The sequence below is a fragment of the Pocillopora verrucosa genome, chromosome 14 (genome assembly GCF_036669915.1).
Source record: "Pocillopora verrucosa isolate sample1 chromosome 14, ASM3666991v2, whole genome shotgun sequence".
NCBI classification, from domain to species: Eukaryota; Metazoa; Cnidaria; class Anthozoa; order Scleractinia; family Pocilloporidae; genus Pocillopora; species Pocillopora verrucosa.
Window position 1 is genome coordinate 4,249,955 of NC_089325.1, and position 21,289 is coordinate 4,271,243.

General features: G+C 39.1%; 3 protein-coding genes across 7 annotated transcripts; all 3 read left to right on the forward strand.

Moving 5' to 3' along the window:
• Positions 1-4,070: 4,070 nt before the first annotated feature.
• On the forward strand, positions 4,071-6,331 carry LOC131795103 (monocarboxylate transporter 10-like). The gene is made up of 4 exons (XM_059112676.2): positions 4,071-4,322; positions 4,527-5,101; positions 5,648-6,020; positions 6,144-6,331. The coding sequence occupies exons 1-4, from the start codon at positions 4,106-4,108 to the stop codon at positions 6,329-6,331; spliced, it is 1,353 nt and encodes a 450-aa protein (XP_058968659.2). The 5' UTR covers positions 4,071-4,105.
• A 1,788-nt stretch (positions 6,332-8,119) lies between these two features.
• Positions 8,120-13,855, forward strand: LOC131795101 (monocarboxylate transporter 13). Of its 3 annotated transcripts, XM_066161638.1 has the most exons (5): positions 8,120-8,269; positions 9,788-10,027; positions 11,353-11,927; positions 12,878-13,250; positions 13,374-13,855. In XM_066161638.1, the coding sequence occupies exons 2-5, from the start codon at positions 9,811-9,813 to the stop codon at positions 13,559-13,561; spliced, it is 1,353 nt and encodes a 450-aa protein (XP_066017735.1). In that variant the 5' UTR covers positions 8,120-8,269; positions 9,788-9,810; the 3' UTR covers positions 13,562-13,855. The 3 variants fall into 3 exon arrangements, with proteins under 3 accessions (XP_066017735.1, XP_066017733.1, XP_066017734.1); XM_066161636.1 differs by having other exon boundaries at positions 12,878-13,855; XM_066161637.1 differs by having other exon boundaries at positions 8,123-8,269; positions 9,844-10,027; positions 12,878-13,855.
• A 1,645-nt stretch (positions 13,856-15,500) lies between these two features.
• Positions 15,501-20,978, forward strand: LOC131795100 (monocarboxylate transporter 10). Of its 3 annotated transcripts, none has more exons than XM_066161329.1 (6): positions 15,501-15,683; positions 16,682-16,925; positions 17,616-17,861; positions 19,075-19,655; positions 19,905-20,277; positions 20,439-20,978. In XM_066161329.1, exons 3-6 carry the CDS (start codon positions 17,648-17,650, stop codon positions 20,624-20,626), a joined length of 1,356 nt encoding a protein of 451 aa, XP_066017426.1. In that variant the 5' UTR covers positions 15,501-15,683; positions 16,682-16,925; positions 17,616-17,647; the 3' UTR covers positions 20,627-20,978. The 3 variants fall into 3 exon arrangements, with proteins under 3 accessions (XP_066017426.1, XP_066017427.1, XP_058968657.2); XM_066161330.1 differs by having other exon boundaries at positions 16,682-16,845; XM_059112674.2 differs by lacking the exon at positions 16,682-16,925.
• The last annotated feature ends 311 nt before the right edge of the window (positions 20,979-21,289 follow it).

The window sequence follows — 21,289 nt, forward strand, 5'->3', positions numbered from 1 at the left end:
ACATTTTTACTTCATCTCTGATGTATTACTGAACAGAAGCACGCGTACGGTAACATGGAATCTACTCGTTATAGGGATGAAAACTTAACGGAAATAAGACTGATTAACACACTGCATTTAATCAGAATAGCAAGAAAAGGTAGACAGAAAAACAGATAAAGTAGCAGAAGGAAGCCCCACCATCCACTGGATTTACCAGGAGATAAAAAATTTACGTGGTGGCTTACTTGGTTGTTTTTGTGGTATGCCTTACCCAAAAATACAAATCGTGAATGGAAACGGGTAACAATTTGATTACTTTTTAAAGCATTTCCCCGTCTAACTTCGCTTGCTTACGTTGTGCTTGCAACGTTGTAATTACGCTTTCTTGCCCATGTTGTAGCTATAGAGCGCCGGCTGCCGTGCGGGAAGTCGAGGGTTCAAGCCTCCAGACCGAACTAACGCTCGGGGTCTTAATATAACTGAGGAGAATGTGCCAGTACCTTTGTTATGACATCCGCAAACTGGTTAGACCTTCTAGTTTTCTCGGATAAGGACGATGAGCCGTAGGCGCCGTCTCCTGTCTCTTCTCTGTACTAGTTGGCAGTGGAAGTTAAAAAACCCATACACCTCGATCGAGAAGGGAACGTAGTTCCCAGCTTTAAAGCGCTTGCTGACCTGAGACGACCTGTCAAGATGTCGCAAATAAATAAATAAATAAATAAATACATAAATTCATGTTATTGTTCTTCAGGCAAAACACTGTTTACAAGAACTTCAAATATCCGAAAAACAGGTTTCCACGTTATACACATATATGGCCGTAGGAGCTTTCGTCGGTCGTCATCTTTTCCACATTCTAGGCCGGGGGGACTCTCCACAGATACAAAACGAATTCGTTCTGACGAAGGACTAACGCTCGAAATATCAGCTTTGAAACTCTCAATGGTGGCCAATTTACGTTATCAATTCAGTTGATAATACCAAATTACCTTATTTTGTCACAGGTTTGGAGGCCAATACCGTATCCCATAATTCACTGCGGCTGGGGTGCAAATAACAGGTGCTTCGATTACGTAGGTAACGGACGTGGGTAAAAAGCAACGACCCAAAGAAACTGATCGTGTTCTAATCCGAAGTCAAAGAACTTTCGGTCGAACAAAAAGTTACTGTGCTGTAGAAACAATGAACGTGTTTAACAGCACAGGTACTGAGGAAGATTACCTGTTTATAGATGTATCTACAAATTGCTTTGTTTTTGATCTGGTTTATTTCCGAGCGCGATATCGGAAATGTTTTCTCTCAAGATACGTAAAAACAGTCGTTGGTGGCTTTCTTGATTTTTGGTTTCCTTTTCTTTGCCCTCTTTGATGTTAAACATGTGGACATACTCTTTCCTTGTCGGGAAAATACATATGAAAAATATTTTTAAAAAAAACCTTTAAATTTTAGGTGATCAGGTGTTTTAAACAATCCCATTGCGTGTTAACTAATTGGATGACGTATTGACAGATGTCGCCACCTAAGGACTCCAACGCAAACAAAGTGACCTTTGAATGGAAAATCAAAAAACCTCTAGTAATCGTGCTAAATTTCGATGAGTATTCTCCATAAAAATGAAAATAAAGGAAATCGTATTTGGAACTTTTGTTGTCGTTACTGTTGCTGACACGGCGAATTTGCGATTTGAAGTTTTTTTTCTTTGTTTCGAATGACTTTTATTGTTCCTGTATTACACGTGCACCGGAAATTCACCGCCTGGCATTCAATCAACATTTTTTACGGTTCATCCATTTTATCCATTTAATACATTTTAGGCTCTTATAACTTAAGTTGTAATCGTTTAGGTAAGTAACAATCCCTTAAAAGTTTTGCACGGTGTTCTGAATCTTTTAAAAAAAGCATAAACAGCATATAAAAGACGAAAACGTCGCACATCAGTTGGTCACACCTTTCAATAGCAGTTTCTCAGTAACAGGTTTGGCCAAGAAAACGATGCGGCTTTGTTATTGTTGCGTTACACGCGCTGAAAATATCGGTATCGATTCGCTCGCAGTCAAGAATATATCTTTACGTTTCCTTCCATTTCTATTTAATTTAGCCAAGTATATGTATACAGGAAAAGTTTAGGTAGGTAACAATCCATTATTCTCTTCATTTCATGGGTTTATTTAATTCATAAAGCGGACGAAAATCTTTCTGAGGTTTTATTTTCGTGCCTCAGTGGCAACTAGTTAAATTTTTCGGTTTCTACAGGTTTGACCAGAAATCGATGCGGCTATGTTATTGTTGCGTTACACGCGCTGAAAATATCGATATCGATTCGCTCGCAGTCAAGAGTGTATCGTTACGTTTGATCCACTCCTATTTAATTTAACCACGTATATGTAGACAAGAAAAGTTTAGGTAAGTAATAATCCATTATTCTCTCCATTTTACGGGTGTAAATAATTCATAAAGCGGACGAAAATCTTTTTGAGGTTGTATTTTCGTGCCTCAGTAGTTACCGGTCAATTTTCAATTGATCAAATTACCAGCAGTGCGATTGTTTTTTTTTTTTTACTTTTTTGATTTAGTCATTACACAGAGCGCGCTCAATTCAAACTATCAGAAGTTAGTATAAATATGTCCATTCGAACTACAGTAAGATTTCTTATATGGACGTTCTTGGTCTCGTAAGCTAGGTGTGTGGCGTTTCTCTGGAGTCATACGACTTGCTATATTAAATAACAACAATTAATGTGAATTATTTTAAGGCTTTCGCGTGGATCTTGAGGGGACTACTTCGCGAGACGCTGCGGGTCCTTAACTTACATTTGAATTCACTCAGTTTTTGGTTTTGTTTGTTTGAACTGTCAATACTCTTTATGGCGCTTGAGCGCTGTACTCACCAACATTTACCTTTCTTATAAAATGATAATTTAAGCAATTCTCCCAATTTCGATCGGAAGGCAGGTATATACTTCTGTTAGTAATTTAGGTATAATATTATAAGCCGGCAATAACACTCCACAGGATATCAATATACCGACAACACTTTTGCGAAGATGTCATACTTCTTTAAACTTATTTTACTTTGAACACGATGGCCAGTGTGATGATAGGCCTTTGATCCGCGCTTTTCGGTTAATTTCCAACCCGTTTGGGCGACTGACTATGAACTGCTTGACAGAGCGAACAATGAAGCGAAACTAAACTGCCATCGATCGCTCGACTTTCGAGAGAGCAGATATTCATCGCAATTTCCATTCACAACCGAGAGATTTGAGGTGACTAGACTTCGGACCAATCAAGAAACACTGATTCCTCAGGACTTGTCTTCACTCTTCTGTACTAATTTTCAACACTGTCGAATGTAAGTCAACATAGAATCCATTTTGTAAATTTCCATTACAATTCGTAAATGTTGAATCGTGGCTGTGAATCTAGAATGTTAATAGAACTTACGTCTTCTATTGTTATACTAATGTTAAACGAACAATAGAGCAAAATTTAGTTCACGAGACAGCATTCAATTTAAGATAGAGAATGTTCATGCGCTCCTTTACAAACAGAAATACACCTTCTTCAATGGTTTAACGTATCTTGCGGGCGGAAATGTTGTATTTTTCCATAGCCACGCAAGGGCGAGGAAAATGCGAGTGTCCGCTCATATCATATATTAAACCAACGATTAAGAGATTTATTACCCCAAAATTACTTCTCTTTCAAGTATTTTAGCCTACGACTTCATCTGAGCATAGGACAAGCGCGGAAGACGAAGACAACACAAGCAAAACTATTTGTAATTGTTTTTTATTGCTAAAAGATCTGAAGCGCTTGAGGGTTTGTTGTTTTAGAAGGTAAACTAAAAAAATCCGATTACCATACCATACCCTGATGAAATTTTGATAAGATGGCGCACTAGAAAATATCAGGTGTTTCGAAGACTAGACTTAAGACCGAAGACCTCGAGAATTAAGACCTTGAAAACGGTACCTGGCGCATTGATAAACTAGAAGATACCTGAGGTCGTTTCTCTTTGTCGGGATTAGATTTAAGACGAAAGGTGTAATGTTTTCGATGTCATTCCTTACTGAATTACACTTGATGGTGTTTTAGAGCTATCACTGTGCACTATGCAAAGATGTCTAAGGGTATGACAAGACACAGTCAACAGATCCGCATAGACGTATGGAAAGCGCTGGAAAACAAACCAAGATGGCATCCGGATAGCTGTCGATCGTGGCTTGTTTGTGCGGCGTCTTTGTTATCTGTTGTCGTTGTCGCGGGGATTGCATTCAGTTATGGTTTACTCCTGCCGTCCTTGATGTTTGCCTTTGAAGCTACTCGACAACAAACAGGTAAGTAACAATGAATTAAAACAACGATTTCGCGTCTAGAAAAAAGGGATGTGCTGGGCATTTACAATCAAGATCCATCTGCGCACAGACGATCAACTCATTCTCCGTCGCCCAGTGCCCCATGTACCTACAACACTTTTTAATGTTTGGCGTCTCCTTTTATTTGCTCTCCTATAAACTAACTTACGTCACTTTACGTTGCAGCATGGATTGGTACATTGTACGTGGGATTCTCTTTTCTCGTTGCTCCTCTGTCTTCTTACATTAACGATCGTTTTAGCTACAGGCTTGCTGCCATTCTGGGATCCCTCTTAGGAATTATTGGTTTCATCTTTGCTTCATGGAGTTCCGATCTGTGGATGATGTATTTAACATTTGGTTTAATGTCTGGTATTGGGCATGGATTGATTTTCAATAGTTCTGTTTTGGTGATCCTGCAGCATTTCGTGAAATGGCGTTCAGTAGCTGTCGGTATTGTGGCTTCAGGGCCAGCTATTGGCATGTTTGTCTTCTCCCAAATCACTCGACTGTTATTAAGCACGTTTGGATGGCCGGGGGCAATGATAGGTTACGCCATCTTGTTCTTTATGTGCGGATTGTGTGCTACTGTGTTCGTGACACTTAAGACATTTAAGGAGGACAACAGTGACATCAATTCTCATGGAATAAAACGTGAAGAACCAAAAACATCATCTCTGCTCAGAAATCGTCATTTTCTGATTATTTTTTCTTCATTTGTTATCATTCACTTTAGTTATTTTGTTCCCACTATACACATAGTAAGTATATATCAATCTTATTTTTTTGTTTGGTAAACAGAGAACTATACTTCTAATTGCCACTTTATCGCATAATTATAATCCAAGGTAACCAAGAGACGTCGTCTCGCAATGGTAGACAGAGAATTGAGAAAGTTGTAGAGATGTGGAAGTTTGTGAAGTCAGAAAAGCTTGTCGCATAAACAGAACATAAACAAAGAGAAGACAGAGAGATAGACATGCAGAAGAGTAACCCCGTGGAAAGAGAGATTTAGTGGTAGAACGAACGAGAAAGAGAAGGCCGGAGAAGATTTGCTTCCGAGTTTCTAGAGGTTTTGTAAGACAAGGAAAAAGGCAGATGGACAGAAAGACGGACAGACGGTCAGACGGTCAGACGGTCAGACAGACGGACAGACGAACAAACGACTCTTATAAAGAGAGAAAGGCGGGGTAGGTAAGCAGCGAGATAGGGGAACTGACGTGCAGATTGGCAAGCTGGTGGGCGGTAAGCAAATCATAAACCGCGACAGTTAATTTTGATGAGACCTTTACATCTTATATTTCCAGGCAAAACACAGCGTAGAAGAACTCCATATGTCCGAAAAAGATGTCTCCTTATTATACACTTACATGGCTGTAGCTTCCTTTATCAGTCGCCATCTTTTCTGCAAATTAGGAGACTTGCCATACTTCAATAGATTCTATCTTTATCAGGGGGGCATGACCATCAGTGGATTATGTGTCCTTTGCATTCCTGCAGCAAGGTCATTTATTTCTATACTCATACCATTAATGGGATTTGCACTCATGGATGGAGCGATGTCGGGGCAACAGTCTCTGCTTGTATTGGAATGTGTGGGACATCACAATGTGAACCGTGCGTGGGGTTGTATAATGCTTTTTGTAGGGATTAGCGCTAGTGTTGGACCTCCTTTAGTCGGTAAGTTGAATTTAATGTTGCAATTACAGGTCATGGATTGGAGATTGTCTCTATTTAACTCCCACCACAAACAATCCCCTCATTTTTATCTAGTGCACTTATGGAATGACGTTTTTCTGATAGGTCTTATGGCTGACATGCTTGGCTCTTACACTATCCCATTTTATACTACGGGCGTGGTGCTGATAGTAGGGGCCTCCATCACATCACTTATGGCTTGTGTAAATCAACAATCCGAAGAAATTGACACCTGCATCGTTCCATCAGAAGTGGAAGAACTTACGGTCGCTGAAAAAATAACTGTATTGTAGAAATGCTATTTTTTTGTCTTTAGTTTTCCTACGTTTTGATCGGTTGCTTTAAATAAATAAGCTTTGAAATAATATCAGTTGCTTCCGTCCTCATTGTCTTCTAAAAATAAGATTCATTGGGTAAAATGTAGTGGAAATCGTGAATAGAACGTAGAGCTGAGGGTGAGTAAGTTTATCTATAACACAGGATCTCTTGTCCAGTCTTCCATGATGTAAACGGCAAATTGTTTTGTATCCTTGTGAATCACAAAGAATTGCGGGCGTGCAGCGTTTTTCAATCCTTGCGCATCCTTTAAAGACTTGAGCGTATGTTGTTGCTTTCTTGCATTATACTGATTCGTCATTTTATCGCTTTATACTGGCCATTGAGACAGATTTTCGTTATCAGCCATCAGTAAAAAACAGGGGAGCGTAGATGATAAAGTTTATTTTATTCTTCGTTGGTTTTGTGCAACTTCAACTTAGTTGAGAACGCTCGTTACTCGAAACTTTTATATTGAGTAAACTGCTACTCAGTTTTTTAAATGTTTTTCGGTCAATACATATATTCAGCATATTAGAAATTATTAATAATGACCCTTAACGAAGTCCACTTGGGCTGCCTGTGGTCGTAAAAAGTGTAGTAACTACCTTACTGAAGTGTAATCCAAGGGCGGGGTGCAAGTGCACCCGTTGCTATATGGTTTTACAAAACAGAATGCACGTGTGGAGTGCACGTGTGCCTATGGCTACATGATTTTATCGTGCGGAATGAACGTGCAGGGATTTGCTCACAGTCAATTGGGTATCGTTGCGTTCCTTCCGTTTCTACTAGTGTCTCTATAACAGAAACGTTTAGATGTGTAACAACCCATTAATTTTATTATGTCATGGGAAATTTTAACGAGAAAATATTTAGCTCATAAAGCGGTCGAAAATCTCTTTGAGGTTGTCTTTTTGAGTCTCAGTAGCAGCCGGTCAATTTTTTTTCAATTGGCTAAATTACCAGTAGTGCGATGGATTTCTTTCTTTTTTTATTCAAAGAGCACACGGAACGTTCCCAATCAAACTATCGTAAATATATCTATAAGCATATAACTGACGTGACATCTTGGTCTCGCAAGGTAGGTGTATTTCCCTTGGAAAATACGATTCGCTATATTACGTAACAACAATGACTGTGAATTATAAGGCTTTCGTGACTTCTTCGCGAGACGCTTCAGATCTTTATCTTACATGTAAATTCAATCAGTTTTTGGTTTTGTTTGTTTGAACTCTCAATACTCTTTATGGCGCTTGAGCGTTGTACTCACCAACATTTACCTCTCTTAGAAAACTATAATCTATTAGATTCGGAAGGTTGGTAGATACCTATCAGGAATTTTAATACGTAATATCAATAACATAGGTCAGCCAAAGTACATCAAAACATTAACATTTCTTTCGTGATGTGGAGATGTTATGGCTTCGTAACGGGAAATCAAAATTTACATTTTTTCCTCAAACACGATGTTCAGTGTTATGATAGTTTTCTGCTCCTAATTTGCGCTTTTACGGCTGGAATGGTTATTTTCCAACCCGTTGGGCGATTAATTGTGAACTGCTTGACAGAAGAGTAAACAATGCGGCGAAACCGGAGAAACTGTCATCAATCGCGCGATTTCCGGGAGAGTAGAATTTCAGGAAGGTGATATGTTCGGAGTGCGCATGCACCCATTTCAACTAGATGATTCATGATGAATGCACGTGCGGAGTGCACGTGTGCCCAGTAAGTAAACCGGAAATATCACTGCTTCCTGAGAATCATACAAACCGCTATTTTACGTAACGACAATGAATGTGGATCATACGGGCTTCGTAAGGATCTTGAGGAGACTTCTTCGCGAGACGCTGCGAATCAAGAATTATTTCCTGGGATTCGTCTTTACTCTTGACAATTGATTTTCAGCACTTTCGAATGTAAGTCATCATACAATCCATTTTGTGCCTCGCGAATATTGAATCGTCGCTATGAATTTCGAACGAAAATATAAATTACGGTTCAAAGCTGCAATAACTATTGTACAGTTATATTAATGTTGGGCGAACAACGCTCGAGTGTGGCGCTCACGCAAGGCGTTTGTTGTGACGTCCGTTTACAGCATGTTTCAGTTAATGTTCACTTCCGTAGCAAGTTAAACCTTGGCACATAAATGCGTATGTATGCTTTTCAATATTAGCTGTCATCATTCCCAGAAGAAGTCTCAGCTAGAGACGAAACGCGTCGGAAAAGTTACAACAACGAGAAATCTGCCTTTGTACTTCTCACTAGCCTCCGTTAGAAAAAAAAAACATTAAAAAAGATAAATCTTATAAATTGCCACAATCTGGAGGAAGAGTTTCGTTCAAGAAATCAGATGAAGACTTCAAAAAAAACGCGACAACGCTTTGCACCTAAGTCACGCTCACTCCGGAATCGATGGGCCTGAGATCAAAGTGATATACACCGTATAAAATCTTTCGTTAAATCCTTTTCGGCTTGAACTAAAAAATACTTCTTTAAATATTGGGTTCGATATTGGCTGAGAGGAAAAATTTTTTTATTAGCTGTTCTGCATGGCGTGTAGTTTACCCGTAGCTCTGACAATCTGTCGATCTGTCGCGTTTCGATTATTTCACCTTTTGGGAGAAATTATATCCCATTTCGAATTTCATATTCTCTTAATGTGGGCTGATAACAGAACGGAACAAATCCTTTTTTCCGCTCGTAAATTGCGGAAGCAGCTGGAAAGCGAGGGCGATGTTGTTTCAGGTATTATCGTGACCCTTTCACTATACACACGTATGACTTATCACATCACGTGTCCTGGATTGGAACATTTTCAAAATGGCCGTCAAATAATCATCAGAAAAAATAATATATTGATTCTGCGCAAAATATCGTTTATTTGCTCATTTAGGATTCTTCAACCCAAGATGAATGTATTTAATTTTCTAGTGTTTTTAGTTTTCTTTTTTATTTATTGATTTTTTTGGTTAAAAGTAATTCTTTTTTAGCGTATCGAGCGGTATGTTACTCGTACCAATCAGATCGCAGCATATAAGGGTATCTCGCACCTGTCAGATCACAGCATTAGGTATGCTTGCACCAATTAGAGTATTGTCATGTATGCCAATCATGTTTAGCCTAAGTTTCTAAAAATTGGACCGTGACGACATGTTTCACGACGTCTGATTTTTGCCTTGTTTTACAACATGGCACAGTTTTTGCGTTCCATTATCCTAATATGGTAAAATGGTTTAATAATGGAAAATATCGGGTGTCTCGAAAACCTATGGACCTATGACCTTGATAACTAAGACCTTGACACCTTGGCGCATTGAGGAACTGAAAAGTACACGAGGTCAGCTCTCCCTGTTGGGATTAGTTGGTTTTGAGACGAAAAGTGTAATAAGTATGGCATTATTGTTTACATTGATTTAATTGGTGTTCTATAGCTACCGCTGTAAACTATACAAAGATGTCGAATTGTAAAACAAGACATAATTCACAGATCCATATGGGCCCATGGAAAACGCTGGAGAACAATTCCGGATGGCATCCAGATAGCTATCGATCGTGGCTTGTTTGTGCGGCATCTCTGTTATCCGTTGTTGTGGTTTCGGGGATTGCTTTCAGTTATGGTTTACTCCTGCCATCCTTGATGGATGCTTTTGAAGGTACTCGACAAGAAACAGGTAAGTTACAAGATTAACATCAATTTCGCGTTTAAAATAATAACGAAAAAGGAACAAATATGTACACGGCACTAACATTCATCAAGATGATGCGGTAGAATGCACATGTACCCATAGCCACGTGGTTTTATTTTTCAACAAGATGATGCGTGCGGAATGCACGTGCAGAGAAATTCGAAGCTTTGCTCTCCTCTCGTTTTGGGGCTTGCATTCAGTTATGGTTTACGCCTAGCGTCCATAAGTGTGCTTTTGACTCGAGAAGAAACAGGTACTTAGCAAGAACACAAAATATCGATTTCGCGTCTGAAATAATGATGATAATAATAATAATAATAATAATAATAATAATAATAATAAAAAAAAATAAGTGAGGGGCACTTACATTCAAGATCCATCAGTCAACACTGAACCAGTGCCAAGAGACCATTTACCCATCCTCTCTCGCCCAGGGTCGTTTTAAAGGGCGAACCGACGAGGCATGCAAGGTATGCTAGCCATGCGAGCCATCGCAAAATGTATTTTATGAAAACCTTTTTCCTCGTGGAAATATATGAAAAATGTTATATTTCGTTATTGTTCCGCAGCAAGAAAATGCATACAGAGTAACAGTCGTCATGCGACGTTGTATCACGGTCGCTGATATTTATTGGAAGAGCCTGGGTCAAACGAATTACTCTCCCCTTCTTGGATGGATTTTTCTCTCCTTAGCTGTGTTCTTACCTGGTGTTTTTTTTTTTTTTTTTTTTTGCAGAATCAAGCCTTTTATTCTTTTTCGATCTTTGTTGTGGGAATCGAGCATCCTTGTCGCTTGTTCCTCTTAAGGCTTTTTCCGCTGTCGACTTTGGAGCATTTTGCAGCATTGATGATGCATATACGATCATGTATAATTAAAACCTCTTTTGATAATTAAGTTCATTGCCAGCTATTATTATATTGACATTAAGAGAAATTTGTAGAACATGACAGGAATTGCTGTAATTCACCATGAGTACGTAAAATACGATAAAATACAGTTTATATTATGTTGAAAAAATAGCAATGGTCTTTTAGTTACCTAGAAATCCTTAGGTTTTTTATGGTAACATAAAAAGCATAAGGACTATTGTTGCATTGTCGTACGTTCATTACAGTTGGTTTTTCAGTGAATTTAGTTGTTTCTATAATTTGACTTCACACCTTGCACCATGTCTTGCATGCCTCGTACGCCTCGCCGCCTCGCGTATTGGTGAGGGTAACACTATTGCCGACAATAATTCTTAATGTTTAGCGTTTCTTTCCATTTACTCTACTATAAACTGATGTTCGTCCTTTTCGTTGCGTTGCAGCATGGATTGGCACATTGTACGTGGGGCTCTCTTATCTCGTAGCTCCATTATCTGCTCACATCAATGATCGTTATAGCTACAGGTTTGCCGCTATTCTGGGATCCCTCTTAGGAATTATTGGTTTTATCTTTGCTTCATGGAGTTCCGATCTGTGGATGATGTTTTTAACATTTGGCTTAATGTCTGGTATTGGGCATGGATTGATTTTCAATACTTCCGTTTTGGTGATCCTGCAGCATTTCGTGAAATGGCGTTCAGTAGCTGTCGGTATTGTGGCTTCAGGGCCAGCTATTGGCATGTTTGTCTTCTCCCAAATCAGTCGATTGTTATTAAACACGTTTGGATGGCCGGGGGCAATGATAGGATACGCCATCTTGTACTTTGTATGCGGATTGTGTGCCACTATGTTCGTGACACTAAAGACATTTAAGGAAGACAACAGCGACATCAATTCTCATGGAATAAAACGTGAAGAGTCAAAAACATCATCTCCCCTCAGAAATCGTCATTTTCTGATTATGTTTTCTTCATTTGTTATCATTCACTTTAGTTATTATGTTCCCACTATACACATAGTAAGTATCAATTTGATGTTTTGGTTGATAAACAGACTGGCTATACTGAATTGCAATCTTATCACGTTATGATACTTCGTCCTAGCCGAGACAGTCGCCTTGCGTAGAGTGAGAACTAAAGAAACTTATGGAGATGTGGAAGTTTGTGTAGTCAGAAATGTTTGTCGGATAAACTTAAACGAAATAGACAGTAAGACTGTGAAGGGACGACAGACAGCTAAACAAGAAGGGTGATCCGTTGCGCAGATAAACGTCGTGGTAAAAAGACAAGAGGAGGGCAAAGAAACTTGTTGTTGTCAAGTTACTCTCTACTGCGAAATTTAAACCAGACAGGCAGATAGACAGAGTGACAAACGGTTATTTGGACATTCTGCCTGAAGGAAAGACAACGGGTCATGCAGACGGTATGACGGGTAGGGAGGCAAGAGGTACTAAGGTAATCACGTTTGCTGGAAGACAGTAAGACAGACAGACGAACACACTTGCAGAGAGACAGACAGTTGGAAAACACGTAGGTAGGCATGTTGACAGGTAGTTGGGCGGTAGGCAGGCAGACAGGCAGGAAGAAAGGTAAATAGACAGGCAGGAAGACAGAGACAGTGGGACATGTAGGCAGACAGTCGGGTGTGTGGGCTGACAGAGACAGTCAGGCAGGCAGGCAAGCAGACAGAGACAGTCCGGCAGGCAGGCAGACAGAGAAAGTCAGCAAATAAGTAAGTAAACCGGTGGGCGGTTAGGCATAGACACGTAGATTAAAAAATCATTTGGGATGACAGACTGATCGAAATACAAACTTTCAGGAATATACGGGGATGTTTCGCAGATGAACTGATTTATCATGAAATTAGCGCCATGCCAGTTTCATGATGCTCCGATCCGATCCAAAATATGAAACATGAATAAAGACTGAAGTAACTTTTGATGGGCCCTTTATTTTTTTCGTTCTCCAGGCAAAATACTGCGTAGAAGAACTCGCGATGTCCGGAGAAAGTGTTTCCTTGTTATACACTTACATGGCCGTAGCTTCCTTTATCAGTCGCCATCTTTTCTGCAAATTGGGAGACTTTCCATACTTCAATAGATTCTATCTTTATCAGGGGGGCATGACCATCAGTGGGCTATGTATCATAAGTATTCCTGTAGCAAGGTCGTTTGTGACCATACTGATACCATTAATGGGATTTGCTCTCATGGATGGATCACTGGCGGGGCAACAGTCTCTACTTGTATTGGAATGTGTGGGACATCACAATGTGAACCATGCGTGGGGTTATATAATGCTTTTTGCAGGAATTAGCGCTAGTGTTGGACCTCCTTCGGTCGGTAAGTTGAATTTAATGTTGCAGTTACAGGCCATGGATTGGAAATTGTCTCTATTTAACTCCCACCACAAACAATCCACTCATTTTTATCTAGTGCACTTATGGAATGACGTTTTTCTGATAGGTCTTATGGCTGACATGCTTGGCTCTTACACTATCCCATTTTATACTGCGGGCGTGGTGCTGATAGTAGGGGCCTCCATCACATCACTGATGACTTGTGTAAATCAACAATCCGAAGAAATTGACGCCCACATCGTTCAGTCAGAAGTGGAAGAACTTTCGGTTGCAGAAAAAATAACTGTATTGTAGAAATGACATTTTTTTTTGTCTTTAGTTTTCCTACGTTTTGATCGGTTGCTTTAATTAAGCCTTGAAATGATACTAGTTGCTTTGTTTAACTGTTCTGTCCTCGTTGTCTCCTAAAAATGCAATTTATGGCAATTTATATCCTGAGAATGAAAGATAATGGATATCGTAGAAAAAAGGTTAGAGCTGATGGTGAATCAGGTCATTTAGAACACACGACTGTTGTTCAGTCGTTCATGATATCAACAGCGAATTGCTCTGTATTCTAGTCAATCTCAATAAATTGTGGGTATGTAGCCTTCCTTTGTCCTCACGATCTAAAAGCATTTATCACGGAGGCGTGGATCAATGCAGGAATATTTGGAAGCTTCCATCCGAAGCGATAACATTCAGCTTTAACAGAAGCGGTTACATGGCGGTCACTAAGCTCGTTTTATTCTACATCGGCTTGGAGCAACTTCACTTTTGTTTAGAACACCTTGTACTTGAATTTTTCATACCGAACTGTCACTTCAGTTTTTGAGAGTTCTTCCGGCAATACATATATGCAGCATATCAGAAATTACTAGTAATGACCCTTCATATAGTCAGCTTGGGCTTCCTGTGATCGTTAAAATGGTGTGACTACAGTAGCAAAATATACGAAAATGAATGGAATGCACGTGCTGAGTGCACGTGGATTCATACCAAAAATAGTTTGTTTCAAGAAGATGATGCGTGCGGGATGCACGTGAGAAGTGCACGTGCGCCCATAGCTACATGATTTTACCACAGTCGAACATGTATCAAGCGGTACCGTATTTAGCGGGCACCGTGTATTATGCGGTCGGTTGTCGAAGATCCGAATTTATTCCCTTTATTTTTAGTTACTGCATTTTTCACCTCTGGTAAGCGGTCGTGGTCCCAATGGTCTCTTTCTGTTTATCCCTGTATTAAACAGTCACTTCGAGTAAAACCACTCAAGTTCACCTAAGAACAACCTTTCAAGTAAAATTAGATTCATTTTTATCTCCCGAAATTTATACTTGCAAACATTTTTAGTGAATTTTGCACGCCAAGAGGTCAATTAAGGAATGAAATGGCATTTTTCATAACGATCCTATTCTGTAGAGCCCGCAGTGATTCCCTGGGTGACCGCTCAGCTGTATTACAAGATGGTCCGTGCAGAATGCACGTGTGGGGTTCACGTGCGCCCCTAGCTGGGGAATGCACGTGCAGAGAAAGTCGTAACTTGTTCCGGCGTTTGTTGTGATTCCATCGTGTTCTAGGAGGTTAATTGACGCCATGACAAATACCAATACACAGGGACCCACACGAACAATGTGACCGTTTGTGTATTTTGAAAGGGAGTCTTAAAAGGTTGTCATCATTGTATTAAATCATGACGAGGAATCTCCATTTTCATCCAGATAAGCGCAATGTTACATGAATTGTGTATTGACTTTGCTGTAGCTGAAGACCGCGAATTTGGAGATTCTACGGATTTTTTGTTTGCGGTTGCGTTTAAAGGGTACTAGAAATATCACCGGTTCACACTCAGTCGTCGATGAGGAAAACGCTATCCTGATAAACGTTTAGGCGAGTAACAATCTGCTTAACTCTGATTTATTGAAAAAAGGTTTTAAACAGCACAATAACGAGAAAAACACTTTAATTAGGCTGTTATGTAACCCATTGACCTCTAAGAGTGACAAGCATCGAAAGTAATCTCTAATTCACGTGTCAAAGTCAGGAAAATAAAAAATTATCACCTATCATAGAAGCTCATGATTGCTATACACATTCTCCTTGTCATCACCTTAGGAAATATATAGAGAACAGTATAGAGAATATGCCTACTGATGTTAGGGTGTCAGTTAAAAAGTTATTGAGGGACCGTTGATTTGATCCATTCTAAAATTCTCCGCCCCCTCGCTCGCCAGGGGATGAATAACGATTGGTCCCTAACCGTGGTTTGACCACTTTGCCTTTATAGCCATTCTCCTTTTGGTTTTTGTTGCGTCACTTTGAAACCGAAAATATCACCGTTCCTCATCAGGCCTGTTTCTCATTAAGTCGGTGCGGGTATTTATAACACGCTGTCCAATTCTATCTGGATTCAACTTGGTTACTCAACTTATGTCAAGTAAGTGACGATATAACATTTTCACTCCAAGGAAAATTTCAATCGGGGAATAATTTAAATATAAACTGGACTAAAAACATTTTTTTTTTAAGATCGTGTTTTTGTGACAAGCTGCCGGTCAGAATTTCCACAAGAGCAAAATACCGGCAGAGTGATTTCGATCTTATTCTACTTTTTTTTTTGGTTGTTTTTTTTTTTTGACGAATGCAAGGAATGAATCCCCAAACTATTGTACATCTATTAAGAAGTACTATAAGATCGTAAATAGCCTCGAAATTCTCGACTATTGCTTAGTGAGGCTCGCTTGTTGTGTGACAGTTCCACGATTATATATTCTGGGTCGACTTCCGGTTACTCGTGGCTTGCAGTATTTTACCCAAATGGCAATATATGCGAAACAGGGTTGTCGCATCCGTCTTGAGGGGAATTGAAGAAAAAAGGCAACAGATCGTCAATGGACTTTTTTTTTTTTAATTCTTTCGGCTATAGCTTTGTTTATATATATATATATATGTAAATATAGAATCCCCTGATGAGAGAGTAATCACGAAACAGGCTTGTAAGAACGAAAGCATATTCTCTTTGTTTTTTTCCTATCTCAAAAATATACATATATATATATATATATATATATATATATATATGTATTTAAAGACACCGTCAATTGTACAGTCAGCGATCTCGTTCCAAAAGATATCGATATCTCTTTTAAGCCATAGTTATATAACTAGAAATTGATAACTTAAACTCGATGATATAACATATCATTCGCGTGGATATTTTGCTAGTTACGTAATATTTATCGATCTTCGTAGGGGGGCGAGGTAAATAACGATTAATAAGCAAAACTTCCGCTCGTAATATATGGAAACCATCAGTAAAGTTTTTATTTCTAGTGTTTATTTTGGCTTCTAGCCTTCGAAATACTTTTCAATTCTGAGCATCGTATCGATGGCGTAAGGCTGTGAAAACAGGTTTTTTGCCCTTGCAAATAACAGGATGGACGTGGAAAACTCAAATAAACTCTTACTGAAAGGGCTCTTCCTGGGGAATACTCGCAGGCAGCGCGAAGGTTGGAATCTGTTGCGGCTGTTGACTACCCTTAAGACAAAATAGTCTCGCAGTAAACTTCGCTTCAATCACGTTTTAATCCTCGGTCTTGGTATGTCCAGATACACCAAAGTACTTACCCAAGATACTTTACAACGCAGTTCTATTTAAGCCTAAATTACAACGGATTAGGTAATGGTATTAATTATCTCAGTAAAGGAATACAAGGTTAAGCTTGAATTATCTGAGACATTTTTATAGCTACAATTGGCTAGAAAGGAATTTCGCCTCTTACAAGATTTATCACTTTCAAAACAGCACAGGTAGATAACAACTAAAGAAAAGTCTAGGACAGGTAACGGTTAAAGTTTAACTATAATTACAGATATAGCAACAACAACAGGTAGTATTTACGCTTTGCTGAGCTTAGCAAAAGTTCCATGTTGAATTTATGTTTTTCAATAGCGTAAGTCCAGTAAAATTAACAAGTGAAACTCCTCTTGTTACAAAGTGTGTGCAAAAGAACAGAACAGCAAAAATTAAACAAATTAAACGTTCTTCAAAACGAACAAAAAGATCCGATGCTCTTAATGCTCGTTGCTAAAATTCATTCTCAAAGAAAGAAGAAAATCAGAGTTTGGGTCTTTCATAGCAACCATTTCCTTGCTCTGCTCTCCGTCCGTATTTTTACCGTCTATTATTTAAGCAAGAGACCACTCTCACTATGGGTTTACCGGCGTAATAACCCACGTGGGAAGTTGGTTGAACAAACTTATCGGCCTCGTGATGATTCGACGGTGTTCATTGATTACTGATTTTGGTTAAACAATACGATAAGTGTAAAGCTTGCGACATGATTCTTTCCTGAATTTCATTTAATAGTCTCCTAGAGCTACTACATACACTTTACAAAGATGTCGAAATGCTTAACAAGACAAAGTGTAGTCCGATCGGACGTAGGGGAAGCATTGGAAAACAATTCAAGATGGTACCAGGACTGCTGTCGATCGTGGTTTGTTTGTGCAGCATCACTGATGTCAGTTATTGTCGTTTCCGGGATTGCATTTAGTTATGGTTTACTGTTACCGTCTTTGATGGATGCGTTTGAGGCTTCCCGACAAGAAACAGGTAAGTGGCAAAGGTATAAAACATCAGCTTTATCCGTCTTGAATAGAACATGTGTCCAGCACCCATCACCCAACACTGACCAAATAACAACAACGACAACATTGACCGACCGATCATACTTTTTAATCTTCTATACTGTTAAACGACAAAATCAAAACAGATCTTACCTTAAAGCATTGTAAGAGCTTCATTACCACGGTGTTGGAAATATGAATGGAAATAACATATTAGCATAAGCCATTCAGTTAAAAAAAAATATTGTAAGAAGTTGATGATTTCCTATTTAGATGGCGGTCTTACTTTGTAAGTAGAGTGATTGTTATATTTTTTTTTCTGGGAGAAAATGGTCCATTTAACTCCACAAAAGTTTGTTAGTGCTTATGGCATATTATCCCATCGCGAGTTTGACATCAGTTTCTACCATGATTAAAACTTGCCGTGAAGCATTTCAATTATCTTGCGGTAAGATATATTTCAATCGGCGCTTGATGAGTAGGAGAGTCGTTTGATCTGCTAAAAAAATTAATCTCGCGCATGAATTCCTGGAAATTCTTACTTCTTATACTTTCGATTCTTTACAGGTTTGTTTTTATGTTAATTTCATATCGAACTCTCGATCAAGAAAGTAATTCTTAATTTTTTTAATTTAGCACGTTCAACACCTCTTTCTGTAAGGCGATTTAAGGTGTAAATTTTTCATTCCGCACTGAATTTATAATCAGTTGACTTATATGAACGGCTCGAATAATTCTCTGTTTATTTTGTTGTTATGTAACAGACTTCAAGGGCTACTTTCTATTTAGTTATCTTTTAAGTGTAATTCTAATCTAAGCAACGGTTTCTTTATAATTTCTACATTACCAATCTTGTTTTTGTTTTGGCTGATCTTACCGCAAAAGTATGAAATTTTAGGTGGAAATTTGTTTTCGAATGAGTCAACAAACCGATGGTGCATTACTTAGTATGCGGGAACTGTTTCACGTAATTCAATGTGACTCACTGGTGAAGTAAGACGTTCGTCAAATATTAACAGCTTGCCAATTGTCGCCTTTATGAGCTGAAAACCGACATGTTCCTGTAGTTGTTGCGTTATACCCCGAGCTAGCAAGTTGTTTTGAGTTTTTAAGAAAAGAAATAAAGAAAGTATGAACTGTGCAAGGAGTGTTAGAAATTTTTCCAACAATACACTAACTTTCAGCCTTTTGCATTGCAGCGTGGATTGGTACATTGTATGTAGGATTCGCCTTTCTTGTTGCTCCGTTGTCTTCTTACATCAATGATCGTTTCAGCTACAGGTTTACCGCCATTCTGGGATCCCTCTCAGGAATTATTGGTTTCATCTTTGCTTCATGGAGTTCCCATCTGTGGATGATGTATCTAACATTTGGTTTAATGTCTGGGATTGGGCATGGGTTGATTTTCAGTACTTGTAATTTGGTGATTCTGCAGCACTTCGTAAAATGGCGGTCAGTAGTTGTTGGTATTGTTGCTTCCGGGCCAGCCATTGGCATGTTTGTCGTTTCCCAAATCACTGACGTGTTCCTTAGTACGTTTGGATGGCCGGGGACAATGAGGGGATACGCCATCTTGTTTTTTTTTTGCGGATTGTGTGCAACTGTGTTCATACCTCGGGAACAGTTTGAAGAAGACAACAGCGAATTTAAGTCTCAGAAACTCGGAATCGAACACGAAGAATCAGCCACTTCATCTCTATTCAGAAACAGCAATTTTCTGATTTTGCTTACTTCTTTCGCTGTTGTTAACATGAGTTTTTTTGTTCCCTCTATACACATAGTAAGTATCAGTTTGATATTTTTGTTTAGTTGACTTGCACTTCATGATAACCTGATAGCGGGCAGGTAGGTGCACAGACGTGCAAACAAAAAATCATTCAGGGACACAGACCGAAATGTAAGCTTTGATTCATCTCGAAACAGGCAACACTTCTTTTGTGCTTTTCCGATCCCTACTCATGAGCCGTTAATGGAGAAGACGTAGTTTCCACTTCTGACCAGCCTTTTTATCATTTTAATTATTCTTCAGGCAAAATACTGTGTGCAGGAACTCCATATGTCCGAAAAGCATGTTTCCATGTTATATACATATATGGCTGTGGCATCCTTTATCAGTCGACATATTTTCTGCAAATTGGGAGACTTTCCGTACGTTAATAGATTCTATCTTTATCAAGTTGGAATGACTATCAGTGGACTATGTATCTTATGCATTCCAGTAGCAAGGTCGTTTGTTTCCATACTGATGCCATTAATTGGGTTTAGACTCATGGATGGAGCAATGGCGGGGCAACAGTCTCTGCTTGTGTTGGAATGCGTGGGACATCAAAAAGTAAACCGCGCGTGGGGTTATATTATGCTTTTTGCAGGGATCAGCGCCACTATTGGACCTCCGTTAATCGGTAAGTTCGAGCCAAAGGTTGCAATCAGTTTTCACGGATACGAGATTGTTTCAATGAAACCTGTATCATTGACCACCCACCCACTCGTACATGCTTATGTAATAACTTTTTTATTATTTTTGATATGTAATAACTTTTTGATATTTTCCAATTTGTGATAGGTCTCATGGCTGACGAGCTTGGCTCGTACACTATCCCATTTTTCACTGCGGGTGCGGTGCTGATAGCAGGGGCCTCAATCACTCAGCTGATGACCTGTGTAAAACAAAAATCAGGAGAAAGTGACGGTCGCATTGTTAAGTCAGCCGTTGAAGAGCTTTTAATCATGGAAAAAGTTACTGTATTGTAAGAACTGATGAACACTTCTGAAGCAACAGTGACCACGAAAATATCTGATTTCACTTATGAGTTATTCAGTCAGGTCGTTTAGCGAAAGTGACTTTTTTTTCTTAAAATTAAATTAGATCGGCTACTTTTTATGTGCCCTAAAATAATACTGGTTACTTTGTATCAGGGACCAGCCATTTTTTATCGTTAGGAGGTAAATCTTATAAATTATCGCGTAAAATAAATTACCTTGAAAAAATATTTTCGTGAAAACCATCAACTCTTATCAACGAAATCACCATCAAAGACAAGTAGATGCTCATTTGCTTGTGCCCAGGCGCTAGTAATGATTTAGGGACCACTAATAAAAATTTCTGTCAAACCAACATGTACCCGGTATACTTTTCATGACTTCATCGAATCATATCTCAAGGACCACGAGAACTGGGGTCGCTGCAGCTCCCGTCTTGATTCTTGAAACGCCTAAGAAATGGTGCCCCTTGTTTTTCTCTCCTCTCCCCATCAATTCGTTCTGCTTTGATCCATCGAAATGCCCATCAGAGAAGATCATCCAGAACACGGGATCCCTTGGACAGTCATTCATGTTATCACCGGCATATTTTTCTGTATCCATGTCAACCTCGATGAATTGCGCGTAAGTAACCTTGATTCAGCCATTTTTCTT